Here is a 14,355-nt window from a genome sequence, read left to right as displayed (position 1 = left end):
GTGGGGAGCCTGCTTCCCTCTCTCTCTCTCTCTCTTTTTTAAAATCTTAAAAAAAAAAACAAAAAACATATTGGTACATTGATGTTGGTATGTCCACTCCTATTTGGGAAGGAAAGGGACTTTAGAGTGACCAACTATTTTACTAATCAGGAGTCTACATTGTTCAGCCTTGTAACAGCTCTACAGTATACTTACCACTGTAGAAAACAATGATACTCAAGCTAAGATAATGAATATCTAATGAACCCATAAAAGAAGAAACAATCCCTTAGCATTACTTTAGTGTAGGTGTATTTTTTGTATTTTATCATATTGAGAAGAGGTACAGTGTGGTAGGAAGTCAAATGTAACAGACATTGAAGAGCCACCTGAAAATAAACCCTGCCTCCTACTAGCTGCATGACCTTGGCTGAGACATGAAGCATCTGGAAGTCTCAATCTCTTCTTTATAAAAAGGGGACTAAGCCATATACCTCAACAGGGTTACTGAGATGCTGAACTGTTTAATTTCAAAGGGCTTTATAAAGAGTAAAAAAATTAAACAAATGTAAGATGTTACTATTTCATATCATACTCTAAGACTCTGATAATTTGTAATTTGAAAATACTTCTGAAACATTTATAGTAATTAATGAGACTCAGTAATATATTTAGTACTCACTGAATATTTATAATTATGAAAAGCTGGGTAAGATTGTTATTTCTAAAACTGTTCAAAAATTTGATTTGGTCTTAGATGTGATTAATCTAGATGAGGGATGCTGAATGGTTTCCATTCCATGCAGTAACTCAAAGCCTGCTCACTATAATGGGAAGGATTCTGAGATTACACCTGGAATCAACAGAAAAAGCGCTATGACTGAGAGGCAGTATCTGCCATGGATATAGGATTGGTAGGTAAGACAAATATCCCATACATTCAGGACTCTGTATGTGTAGTTAACCAGCCATCTGACCAGCCCCAGTAACAGGAAGTTCACTAATTAACTAAGCAGCCAATTCTTCCTTATTATAGCCAAAATCTTCCCTGACACCTTTACCTATTAGTACAAATTTTGTCAACAAAGGAGCCACAAAAAGAATTATACTATTTTTTATTTAATCCTCCCAATAACCATAGTTTTAGTCACTACACCAATAAAGAGCATTTCACATATCTGAACTAACTTAAAAAAAAGATACGTGGGGCACACCTGGCTGGCTCAGTCAGTAGACCATGAGACAACTGATCTCAGGGTTGTGAGTTCAAGCCCATGTTCGGCATAGAGCCCATTTAATTAAAAAAAAAAAAGAAAAGAAAAAAAAAGTTTTGTATGAATTTTCTTACCTTTATCTCTCTGAATAAGGACTGAACTTCAGTGGATAATTCCACAGTCTGCTCCTCTAGTTGCTGACGACGTTGTAAATTAGTAGATATATGAAGTTTCTCTGATTTAAGTTCATTTGTTGTACTTTTAAGGTGTTGGATCTGTTCCTGCTGGTCCTGTATAAGCTTACGATTCAATTCCATCTTACTGGAAACTACACAAAAACATACACAGCGACTAAAGTAAGGATACAGAAAATACTACAAACAGCTAGCTTCCATTTTTAGAGTTCTATGGAATTCACAAAGGCTCAGCTTCCATGGGTCTCAACCACTGCAAGAAAAGTGCTATGGAACCCCCTTCTGGCCACCCATGGGTGAGGACCACAGGGTAAATAAGACTAAGAAAAGAGCAGAACTCATCAGATATCCATCATTCAAAACCTCCCATCATTCTAAATCTGTTGTGCAAAGCAAGGAAACAAGTGAGGCTTTGAGAAAAGACAGTGAATATAGGGTGAACTGCGAGAAAGACAGTTCCTTGTCCACATAACATATAAAATTTGTGATAAAAAGCATATGCCGGGATGTTGAGGTATTTATGGGTATATGAAGAAACAGACTGTATTACCTGTATCTAATTTGTGTTGCTTTTCTTGTTTTTCCTGGTTTACTTGTTGAACAGTTCTATCCAAGTCTAGTCCTTGCAGCTTAGCTGCTTGTTGTGCAATTTTTCTTTCAACATCTTTAAGTTCCATCTTAATAAAACAAAGTTATTTCCTTTAACAAACTTATTACATTATCATTATTCAGTATCTTTAAAAACTGTATTTTAGGGGCGCCTGGGTGGCTCAGTGGGTTAAGCCTCAGCCTTCAGTGCAGGTCATGACCTCAGGGTCCTGCGATCGATGGAGCCCCGCATTGGGCTCTCTGCTCAGCAGGGAGCCTGCTTCCCCCTCTCTCTCTGCCTGCCTCTCTGCCTACTTGTGACCTCTGTCAAATAAATAATATCTTTAAAAAAAAAACAAAAAACCCCCAAAACCATGTATTTTAAAATCTGAATTTTTAACTGATTTCAGATTAAATTTTAATAAGGTTTAATAGGATAAAATGAATTTTAATAATTTAAATATATATAAACAAAAGGAAACCAACTAAATATGAAAACAAACAGGACATTTCTTAATTCTCATGTTTATGAATAAAGAATTCAAACCCAGGAATGTAAACTAAGCAGTACTCCCATCAGAGTATCTGCAGTTCAGGACAGGGAACTCTAAACTCAACCTATACCTGAATACTACCTGTTTGTTTTTACCACTCTCACATTTCACATTCAAACCCCCAAGAAACAGGTTTTATTTGGCCTTCAGCTGCAATAAATTTACCTGGAACCTCTCCATAATTGTAACATCTGTCAGGCAGACTTTAGCACTTTCTTCTTCAGGCATTATTGTGCCCAAGAGTGTATCCTGTTCCTCTATGTCATTCTTTAAGCGCTGTATGTCCCTATTGACATTCTGCAGTTTGTTTCTTAATTCTGGTATTTCCTTCTCCTTCAAATCAATTATGCTTTGCCTAAACAGAGAACACACAATTAAAAATTACCTAATGTTTTCTTATAATAAAATGGAGGTTATGCATTTTTGGCAAAAATATCGTAAGAAGTGATTGTATCCTCGGGGCATCATATCAGTGGACACATGACATCATTATACTTTATTACTGGAGATGTTAATCTTATTCATACTTGGTTAACATAGTGTCAGCCAGTTTTGCCCACTATAAATTTACTATTTTTGTCTTTGTAATTAATAACGATCTTATGAGAAATATATTGGGACTATGTCAAAATCTTGCTTCTCCTCAAACTTTTGCCCACTGACTTCAGTATCCAATGGCAGATCCTGCTCACAACAATTACAACAGTCTCCCTGAAGCCACGCAGATCCCCACGGTATACACTCCAAGACGCCCAGTAGATGCCTGAAATCATGGATAGTACCAAACCTTATATATACACCTTTTTTCCCTATAGTCATATCTGTGATAGAATTTATAAATAAGGTACGGAGATTAATAATACTAATAATTAAACAATTATAATAGACTGTAATAAAATAAAAAATATACTGTAAAAAAAGTTAAGTGAATATGGTCTCTCTCAAAATATCTTACTGCATAGGGGCACGTGAGTGGCACGTGAGTTGGTGCAGTGTCTGACTGGTGATTTCGGCTCAGGTCATGATCTCATGGGTCATGGGATCGAATCCTGAGTCAGGGTCTGCATCAGTGGAAGTCTGTTTTTTGAGATTCTCTCCCTCTGCCCCTCCCCCCATTCAAGTGTGTGCTCTCTCTCTCAAATAAATAAAAATTAAAAAAATCTTATTGTACTACACCCTCACTCCCTAAGATGATTATACGATAAAATGCCTGTGTGATGATATGAAGAATTTAGCAGTCTTTCCATTAATGTTTTTCTGTTTTAGGGCCTAGCCCAGGATCCCACATGGCAACTAGACGCTATTTCTCCTTAGGTTCCTACAGCCTTCAACAGTTCTTCAGTCTTTGTCTTTCATGATCTTGACACTTTCGATCAGTATAGTCAGTTAATTTACAGAAAATCTCTCAGTTTGGCAAACATTACAGTAATACAGTAGTCCTCTTATCTGCACTTTCCCTCTCCACTGTTTCTGTTACCTGAGGTCAGCTGTGGTTCAAAAGCAGATGATCCTCCTGACCTGTCATTATGTTAACAGTAGCCCAACTTGAAGTTACAAGGTCTGTATCATTCTCCTCACTTCATATCATCACACAGGCATTTTATCATGAAGTGTTAACTGAGCAGAACCAACTTCCCTACATTTCACAATCTCCTCCTATTATGTTCTCAAAATCTTATTCTCATTCTGTAGTCCACTGGCTTCTCTCCTCTTAACTAATATACCTGTCTGAACCAATTAAGAACTTTATTAAGCCCAGCTTTCTAAATATTCAATTCTGAGAGCTTGTCTCCTTAGACCATCAGCTCCTTAAAGATTATGGCATACTGGTCTTTGTGACCAGCTTTATGATCTACATTGTGGGAAACCCCAAGGCATCATCACATACTTTCTGACTTGATTTTTATAAATAGGCCATTATTTGAATTTCTTGAGTAACTGAGGGAAAATGAACAGATATCATGATGATTCATTCTTTTTGAAAGGAGAAAAGACATAAAAATATAGTTTAAAATTGGTCTGTTGGGGGAGGTTTTCAGTACTTTAATTCTCCTGCTGAATTTAGAGAGATCAGCAAACAGTTCTCATTCTGTCAAAATTTCTGCCCTCAAGCCAAGACTCAGAAACACACGCACGCACACACACACACACACACACACACACACCACACAAAAAGAAAATAGTAAAGATTATAATAACTGCCCTGTGACTAGTTTAAGAAGTTTGTTTACTTTTAAGTAATTTTTAAAAAAAGACTTTTATTTACTTAGCAAAAACACAAGCAGTGGAAAGGGTCAGAAGAAGAAGGAAGCTCAGATTCCCTGCTGAGCAGGGAGTCTGACATTGGGACTCCATTTCAGGACCCTGAGATCAGGACCTGAGTCAAAGGCAGACACCTAACTGACTGAGTCATAGAGGCACCTCAATAATTGCTTTGTCTTATAAATAACACAAGATGGGGCACACTGGGTCAGAATCTTGACTTGAACTTTTATTCATTCAATCCATTACTAAACACCTACCCTATGCCAGGGACTGGATGGGCATCTTTTATAAGTGCTGCTATTCATATGCAGTAATAGTAAATCCCTATTCTTACCTCATGGGGACAAGTCCCAGCATTTCGTCACGCCGTTTTTCTTTTTTCTTTAGTTCTGATTCTGTTGACTTCAGTTTATCTGGAGCAAGCCGCAGCTTAGACTGCAAATCACTGATGACTTCCTGTAATTCAGCTTCTGTCTGAAAAACCCTCTGACAGACAGGGCAACATGACTGGTTTTCATCTGTTAGCTGAGTAATGAACTGGGAGTAAACTGCTGTGGCTCCAGCCAGCATGGCTATTTTAAGAAAATAAATATATTACCAATGAGAAGAATATAAAATATAGTTTTGTTATTATGGTTCTATTCTTTTTCATATATACAGGATCATTCTTCATTTATAGACATATTATGAAAGAAATAAAAATCCTCTCATATTTATATTCTTTTTTGAATGGGCACAATACATTCAGATTTGTATTAATTACTTTCTGGTAACACACAAAAAGTGTAACAAAATTTTGGAGCATACTGTGTACCAGAAATTGTTCTAAGTGCTTTATACCTATTTCTCATTTAGTCTTAACACCATACTTGGTAGGTAATTATGTCAGATGAATCTGAAGTAAAGGAATCATTTGATAATTTGTCCAAAGTCACAAAACCATTTAACCTTAACCTGAAACTTAACCCCTTTGGCGCCAGAAACAAATTTTTAAATCTCCCATCCTTTTTTCTTTTAAATTTTTTAATTTATTTTCAGCGTAACAGTATTCATTGTTTTTGTACCACACCCAGTGCTCCATGCAATCCGTGCCCTCTCCAATACCCACCACCTGGTTCTCCCAACCTCCCACCCCCCCACCCCTTCAAAACCCTCAGATTGTTTTTCAGAGTCCATAGTCTCTCATGGTTCACCTCCCCTTCCAATTTCCCTCAACTCCCTTCTCTCTAACTCCCCTTGTCTTCCATGCTATTTGTTATGCTCCACAAATAAGTGAAACCATATGATAATTGACTCTCTCTGCTTGACTTATTTCACTCAGCATCATCTCTTCCAGTCCCGTCCATGTTGCTACAAAAGTTGGGTATTCATCCTTTCTGATGGGGGCATTATACTCCATAGTGTATATGGACCACATCTTCCTTATCCATTCGTCCGTTGAAGGGCATCTTGGTTCTTTCCACAGTTTGGTAACCGTGGCCATTGCTGCTATAAACATTGGGGTACAGACGGCCCTTCTTTTCACTCCAACTGTATCTTTGGGGTAAATACCCAGTAGTGCAATTGCAGGGTCATAGGGAAGCTCTATTTTTAATTTCTTGAGGAATCTCCACACTGTTGTCCAAAGTGGCTGCACCAACTTGCATTCCCACCAACAGTGTAAGAGGGTTCCCCTTTCTCCACAACCTCTCCAACCCATGTTGTTTCCTGTCTTGCTAATTTTGGCCATTCTAATTGGTGTAAGGTGGTATCTCAATGTGGTTTTAATTTGAATCTCCCTGATGGCTAGTGATGATGAACATTTTTTTTCCATCCTTAATAGCTAGCAGTGAGTGAAAATTCAAGTGTCAAAGCACCTTGATAATATAAAGAAGGTAACTTACCTCGTTGTTTTGAGGATTTTTCAATTTCTTCTTTAAGTCTGTCTAAATCACTTTCAAAATCCTGGCTACCACAAACATCAAACAGCTTGTCTTCATAACTGGACAACCGTTCTTCTTTCCCTTTTAGTTCATTATTTATATGACTTTTATTTTGCTCAGATGAAGCTAGTTCTTTGCTAAAATAAGAATACAGATTACAATTTTACAACAAATGAAGTTTGAAAAATCTGAGTAGGTAAATACAAATTCTGCCAAGAAATATTACAAAGGTTTGCTGTGACTAAGTACTTTTTTTAGAAGTCAAGGCAACAGTCCTCTTCTGCCTGAACTCCACCCTGGACACTGATCACTTTCCAAACCTGCTCATGGGCCTGCACCCAGACATATGTGTATAGGCAAAACTGTGTGATTCCTTGGGGTTCATGGTCTTTGAGCTCAGATGAGGAAGCTCAGCAAGAATATGTTTGCAGGACATACTGGAGAGCGAGAGAAAAGAACATTCTCCTGATTCCCTTTGGACCCTTTCAGGATCACTTCTCTTCACTTCTGTAAGAACTTCTTTATCCCTTCCTTGTTGCTGTCATCTACTTACATCATCATCCATTCTCTCTCATTCATCAAAGACTTTGCTCACTAAGACAATTCATCTCTACTTCAACTCTTAAATATCATCCTAGCCAACCGTCATACCAACATAGATTAGGGTTTACAGGTTATAATTCACTGGGCAAGTCATGTAATCAATATAATGTATTGTATTCATAATCTTAAAAAAATGAAGCAGAATAAAATACACTGCAACAGATTGAGCATTGTTTGAACACATACTCTTTTGAGAAACTTGTTTCAGATGAATGTGTATGAGTGCATGTGTGCTACATTTTGATACTTCCCATTTTGAGTCACAGTAAAAATAAGGCAAAAAGAAGTAACTAATATAGATGATGCTTTGACCATCCTAGCCATGGAGCCACATTCATCAACATCATTATCTTAACACCCAGCACTGCTGACCCCTCACTGAAGGTCTATTTACTCAAGGTCTCAAGAAGTACTCCGGTCTGGCTCTCTCACCAGCTACCTGAATTCTAATTTCCTTCACTTGCTCCTCTTCCTTTGCTTACCAACAGTAACTATACTGCTGTTTCCCAGGCATCTGACTATAACCTTTTCTCCTCTCTTTGCATAACCCTTTTAAGGTGATATGGCCTATACAAATGACTCCAATTATTACTTAGAAAGCAACAACTTCCAAACTCTTGAACTTCAAACTCCAATATTCTATTCCCTAAGACCCATTTCCATAAGAAACAAATTAAACATGGCCAAAGCAAAATCCACTATCTTCCTCAAATATCTGTACAGAATTTTTGACTCTTCTATCCAACCACCACTCAAAGCAACATTAAAAAAAGTGACCACTTCTTTATTGTGGTAAAAAACACACATTATATAAAATTCACCATCCTAACCATTTTTTAAGTGTAAAATGCAATAGTATTAACTATATACACACTGTTGTCCAACATCTCTAAAACTTTTACATCTTATAAAACTGAAACTCCATAACCCTTTAACAATGATTCTCCTTCCCCCCTCTCCCACTTCCTGGCAACCATCACTCTACTTTTCTGTTTTCAAGAGTTTGACTACTTTGGATACCTCAGGTGAGTAGAATCTCACAGTATTTGTCCCTTTGTAACTAGCTTATTTCACTTAGCAATAATATCCCCAAGGTTCATCCAAGTTGTAGCAGGACAGGATTACTTGCCCGCCCCCACCCCTGGCACCCTGCCAACCCTGGGTAAGCTTTACACTCAATGGAGGCTTGAACTCACAACCTGGGGAGCAACAGTCACATGCTTGACTGACTGAACCATCCCCCAGGATTTCCTTCTTTTTTAAAGCTGAGTAATCAGAAACACACATTATACACATACACATTGAATCTTTATCATTTATCTGACTACCAAGAATAATGCTGTAATGAACATGGATTTGCAAAAATCTCTTCAAGATCATGTTTTCAATACTTTTGAATATACTCAGAAATGGAATTGCTGGATCATCTGGTAATTCTTTTTTTTTTTTTTTTTTTTTTTGAAGAACCTCCATTTTCTCTATCAGCGGTACTATTTCATATTCCCACAAACAGTGTACAAAGGTTCCAGTTTCTCAATATCCTCACCAATAATTTGTTATTTTCTGATTTTTTTGTTTTGGGTTTTGTTTTGTTTTGGTAGTAGCCATGCTAAACTGGTGTGAAGTGATCTATCATTGTGGTTTTCATTTGCATCTCCCTGATGAATTAGGTACTTTTTCATTTGCTCAATGGCCATTTATATATGGCCTCTGGAGAAATGTCTATTCAAATTCTTTGCCCATTTTTAAGTCCAATTATTTATTTTTGTGTTGTTAATTACAGGAGTTGTTTACATATTCTAGATAATAACCACTTATTAGATAAGTGGTTTGAATATTTTCTCCCATTTCGTTGGTTGCCTTTTCCTGGTTGTTTCCTTGCTGTGTAGAAGTTCTTAAGTTTGATGTAGTCCCATTTATCTACTTTTGCTTTTGCTGCCTGTGCTTTTGGTGTCAGGTCCAAGAAAGCATTTGTCAACTTCAATATAATGAAGCCTTCCCCCTAAATTTTCTTCTCTGAATTTTATAGTGTTAGGCCTCTTTTTTATAAAGGAGAATTTTAATCCTCTAAGTTCTGCAAACTTTCAAGGAACAACAGGCCCATATTAATGTCATCATTTTACTTGATTGATAAATACAGCAGAACTAAAGTCGACTAACATAAAACATTCCATTTTATAACAATAAGTAGAATATTTCAAACAATGAAAAATAAAAAGCATGAAATAAAAGCTCTGTAGTACATCTCCAAATGTTAAAACTACTTACTTCAATTTGGCAAGCCTGTCCCTGGTCTGATTAATTTCTTTTGATTTACTATGAAGCCAGTCTTCAAGCTGTTTTTTGTTGGGAAAATATCCTAACAATGAAGTTAATTCATCACTGTGTCGAGATTTTATTTTCCTGATTTGTTCATCTTTGTCAGCCTATAGAAAAAATTTTCTTTATTTTTATTTTAATTTTTTAAAAAGATTTTATTTATTTATTTGATAGAGAGAGACACAGCGAGAGAGGGAACACAAGCAGGGGGAGTGAGAGGCAGAAGCAGGCTTCCACTGAGCAGGGAGCCCGATGTAGGGCTCGATCCCAGGACTCTGGGATCATGACCTGAGCCGAAGGCAGACACTTAACAACCACCCAGGTGCCCCATAAAAATTTAAAAAAAAAAAAAAAAAAAAAAAAAAAAAGTCCAAGATCTCTACATTGTATCAAGAACAAAATTAAATTCTAATTTACAACTCTGAGATCAAGAGTTACATACTCTACCAACTGACCCAGCTAGGTGGCTCAGAACAAAAATAAATTCTAGACTAAAATTCTAGGCTTAAAAAATAAAACAATGAACATGAAAGAAGAAAATGCAAAATTCTTAAAGTCTCACAGTGGGAATTGCCCTTCCATGCCATAAGAGAAAAAAGTAACAAGTCTGACAATGGTAAAAATTAACACTTCTATATGACATGTGATAAATATTAATAGCAATGGGCATGTGTATATATACTTCAGTATACTTCAGTATTATTTTTTGGAATTAGAAAATAGTTTTCCTAAGCTCCACAGTCTTATTTTATAGAATATTAAGCTTACTTAACTCCTAGAATACAATACCAACACCACCTAAGTATTTTGTAGTAAGTAGTTTGTAAGGGATCTTACAAACGTAAATTTTTTTAATACCAGAAGTATAATTAGAACAAAAAGAAAGATCATACTTTGTCTCTGGTCAGCATCTCCATCTGGGTACGTGTTGTTGTATGATAGTTTAACTGTTCCATCTCCTGGTCCAATTTACGCAGGGTCCTGTCTAGGTCTGCTTTCTCATTTTGAAGGTTTATTACTTCTGTTTTTAGAGCTTCTACATTGCTGTTTTTCTCAGCCTTGCTTAGCTCACGTTCCTTATTAATAATTCAAACACAAAAGTTTATATGTTTTGTGTTAAAATAATGATAAAATGTATTAGAAATCAACTATTCCTCAGAATGATCAAGATATTACTGTTTACTTTTATCCTAGAAGAGAAAAAGCACGGATTTTTAAGGAAAGTCTTAAAATGTTATCTTAGTTATAATGGTAGAGAAAACTGAGAAAAATACATCCAAATGTACAGTTTAGTAACTCTTTGGTTGGTAAGTATTTATCAGGTACCCACGTAAACATACTACATTGCCTGGCATTTAGAGAACATGTAATAGTGTGATGTGGTCTCTAACGAGTGCTTTACCATCACAAGGCATGTGATGAGAAACTGTGACAAACTGCTAAACTGACAAAAATGTATGCTAGATGCTAAGTTACAGAGCAAACTGAAATGTTTACTTAAATTATCAAGATGGGTTCTGGGAGGGAAATCTACCGAGCTTTAGGATGCCTACTTTGGTGGCAGACATGTGAAGGAAGGGGACATATCAGAAACAAGGAAGAGAATTTGGATACTTGTAAAAGGAAATGGTCTAGGAAAATTTCTACCACATATAAAGTGGTAACATGGCAAGAATCACGTAAAATCTACAGTGTTTGGAACCTAGAGCAAAAATCCTTTTTTTTTTTTTTTTTTTAAAACTTAGGTAAGTGGTTCTTAACCAAGGTACTCCTAACAATCACCTGGTTTTGTTTGGAACATACATTTCTAGTCCCCACTCTAGAGAGAACATGAAGGAGTAGGGTGAGGGCAAAGGGAGAAGCAGACACCCCACTGAGCAGGGAGCCCAATGCAGGGCCTGATCCCAGAACTCCGGAAACATGACCTGATCTGAAGGCAGATGCTTAACCGACTGAGCCACCCAAGCCCAAGTCTTTTTTAAAAGCTTCTTATGTAATTCTAATTTTCAATCCACCCACTTCCAGAATCAAAGAGTTGGTATGATTATAATATTCAGATGTTTTCATTTTGTATGACATTCATAGACAAGGTTGATGTTTTTATTGAAATGCCATAATCTTAAGATTAGCAACAGATAATATACTTCAGAATATAAGATTATAAACATTTTACACATTAAAGTTATTAGATTACTCAAATAATATCTTACAGCTTTTGAGAGCTCCTGGTCTAGTTCAAGAATCCTGTCTGAAGATCCTTCCAACTGCTGTAATTCATGCTTCACATTTCTCAGCTCATTCTGCTTCTTAGTTAGGATTTCTGATTTTAGCTCAATTATTCTTCCCAGTCCAGTTTTCTTGTCCCTTATTTCATCTATCTGTTTTTGTTTCAGAGTTTCTTTTTCTGCAAAGTCATTCTACATATAAGAAGAATGAGCATTAACAATTTTTTTCACTGAACCATTTAATAAAGTTTCTTGAATACAAAGTTAACACCTGCACACTAAGAAAAATAGAGCAAAGTACAAAAAAGTGCAATAACCATCACCCAAAGATAATCATTATTAACCATGAGCAAACTTTTTTTTTTTGATTACCTTTAAAAAGAAACTTTGGAAGACAAACACTATATGCTCTCACTTACATTGTGGAACCTAAAAACAAAACAAACCCCGAAAATAAACAAACTCAAATAAAAGAGAACAGACTTGTGGTCACAGAGGTGGAAGGAGGGAGGAGGGAGAGTTGAAGGAAGGTGGTCAAAGGTTCAAATTTCTAGTTATAAGTACTATAGATATAATGTGTATCATGATGACTACCACTAACACTACCATATGATATATAGGAAGTTAAGGAAGTACATTCTAATAGTTCTCATCACAAGGTAAATATGTATTCTTTTCTTTTATTGTATCTACATGAGGAAATGGGTTTTAGCTTAACCCACTGTGGTAATCATTTCACAATATATGTAAACCAGTCCATCGTGCCATAAGCCTTAAACGTTGAGTGGTACCTGTTAATTATCTCAGTAAAACTGGAAGAAAAAAAAAAAAAAAGAAAGGTAACAAAATCAAATTTATTTTATTTTTTTTTTAAAAGACTTTATTTATTTATTTGACAGATAGAGATCACAGTAGGCAGAGAGAGAGAGAGGAGGAAGCAGGCTCCCTGCCGAGCAGAGAGCCTGATGCGGGGCTCGATCCCAGAACCCTGAGATCATGACCTATAGCTGAAGGCAGAGGCTTAACCCACTGAGCCACCCAGGTGCCCCACAAAATCAAATTTAAAATGTAGTCTGTATTTTCTTCATATTTTTATCCTTAAAAATTTTAGAAATTTGCTTCCATAAGGGTTTTTTCTTTTTCTTTTTTTTTTTTTTTTAAAGATTTTATTTATTTATTTGACAGAGAGAGATCACAAGTAGACAGAGAGGCAGGCAGAGAGAGAGAGAGAGAGAGGGAAGCAGGCTCCCCGCTGAGCAGAGAGCCCGATGTGGGCCTCGATCCCAGGACCCTGAGATCATGACCTGAGCCGAAGGCAGCGGCTTAACCCACTGAGCCACCCAGGCGCCCCATAAGGGTTTTTTCTATATCAAAAAGATTCTAGCCTAACACTAACCTGAAAATTTGACAATATGAGGTCCACCCCCAAATTAAAATGGTATAACTAGAGAATCTGATACAAACAAAAGAATATAGCAATATTTACCATCAGCTGGCTGGCAATTTCTGCTTCCCTTTCTTGTCTCTCTCTCACAAGTTTGTGAAAATTTTTAATATGTCTTTCATTGAATGGTCCACGCTCAAAGCCATCCAATTCTAGCTGCGTTGCCAAAGACTGAATTAATGAATCTCTAGCTTGGATATGTTCTTGATGGCGATCCGCCTGTAGCTGCAAACGACCTTTAAAACACACAACCGTAATGATTCAATTTTCAAGTGTTTTTTTTTTTTAATTAAAAGAACTGTACATTCATAAGCAGTTATTTAAAAAAAAAAAAAAAAACCACAAAACACAGCAGAATCTCCTATAAACTTTGCCCAGTTTACCCTGGTAACTGGTTTTGCGACATAATAAAAAATATGTATTTGGTTTTTGTCCTTGGTTCCTGGCACAAACCACCTAAAACTCTTAGAATTCCTGAGTGATATAGGTGAAAGGAGCATCTTTTGTTACTCATTCTTAGTCCTTTTCAGCATACTGGAGTTTATTCTAATGCAGTGACCCTTACGACGATGGGAGCTGGTGCTCAAATGAACCAACAATGTGATTAGAGAGTAGGAACTTTCAGTACCCACCTCCTCAACTCTATGGAGCAGCTGAAGATTGAGTTCAATCACCAATGGTTAATTATTTATTCAACCATGCCTATATAATGGAACTTCCATTAGAACGCTGAACAACAGCATTCAGAGACCTTACAGGTTGGTAAATACATCAAGGTGCTGGTTCATGTGTGAGTGACGCACACGGAGAGGGTATGGAAGCTGAAGACCCTTCTGCATACCTTGCACTAAGTATCTTTTCCATTTGACTGTTCCTGAATGGTATCCTTTATAATAAGCACAAAAAGTTTCCCTAAGTTCTATGAATGATTATAGCAAATTACTGAGTCTCAGAAAGGGTTTGTGGGGACTCCTGATTTACAGCCAATTGATCAGAAGTGTAGGTGACAGAAAACTTGGGACTTGCAACTGGAATCTGAACTGGGTAG

The 14,355-nt window shown here is 36.6% G+C and overlaps 1 protein-coding gene across 5 annotated transcripts in view; it reads right to left on the bottom strand.

Annotated features, from left to right (window-relative positions):
* RAD50 (RAD50 double strand break repair protein) overlaps positions 1–14,355 on the bottom strand; it is a 231,606-nt gene that overhangs the window by 36,927 nt on the left and 180,324 nt on the right. For all 5 annotated transcript variants that reach the window (XM_047729119.1, XM_047729120.1, XM_047729121.1 and 2 more), the window contains 9 exons: positions 13,350–13,543; positions 11,849–12,055; positions 10,532–10,714; positions 9,588–9,745; positions 6,678–6,853; positions 5,129–5,366; positions 2,695–2,884; positions 1,938–2,064; positions 1,328–1,521 (listed from right to left, as the gene is read on the bottom strand). In XM_047729119.1, the coding sequence (XP_047585075.1) occupies positions 1,328–1,521; positions 1,938–2,064; positions 2,695–2,884; positions 5,129–5,366; positions 6,678–6,853; positions 9,588–9,745; positions 10,532–10,714; positions 11,849–12,055; positions 13,350–13,543 (1,667 nt within the window). The remainder of the gene's footprint in view (positions 1–1,327; positions 1,522–1,937; positions 2,065–2,694; positions 2,885–5,128; positions 5,367–6,677; positions 6,854–9,587; positions 9,746–10,531; positions 10,715–11,848; positions 12,056–13,349; positions 13,544–14,355) is intronic.

The sequence above is a fragment of the Lutra lutra genome, chromosome 5, assembly GCF_902655055.1.
Source record: "Lutra lutra chromosome 5, mLutLut1.2, whole genome shotgun sequence".
Taxonomy (NCBI): domain Eukaryota; kingdom Metazoa; phylum Chordata; class Mammalia; order Carnivora; family Mustelidae; genus Lutra; species Lutra lutra.
The sequence above is the reverse complement of the archived record's forward strand: the minus strand, read 5'-3'. Positions and strand labels throughout refer to the sequence as shown.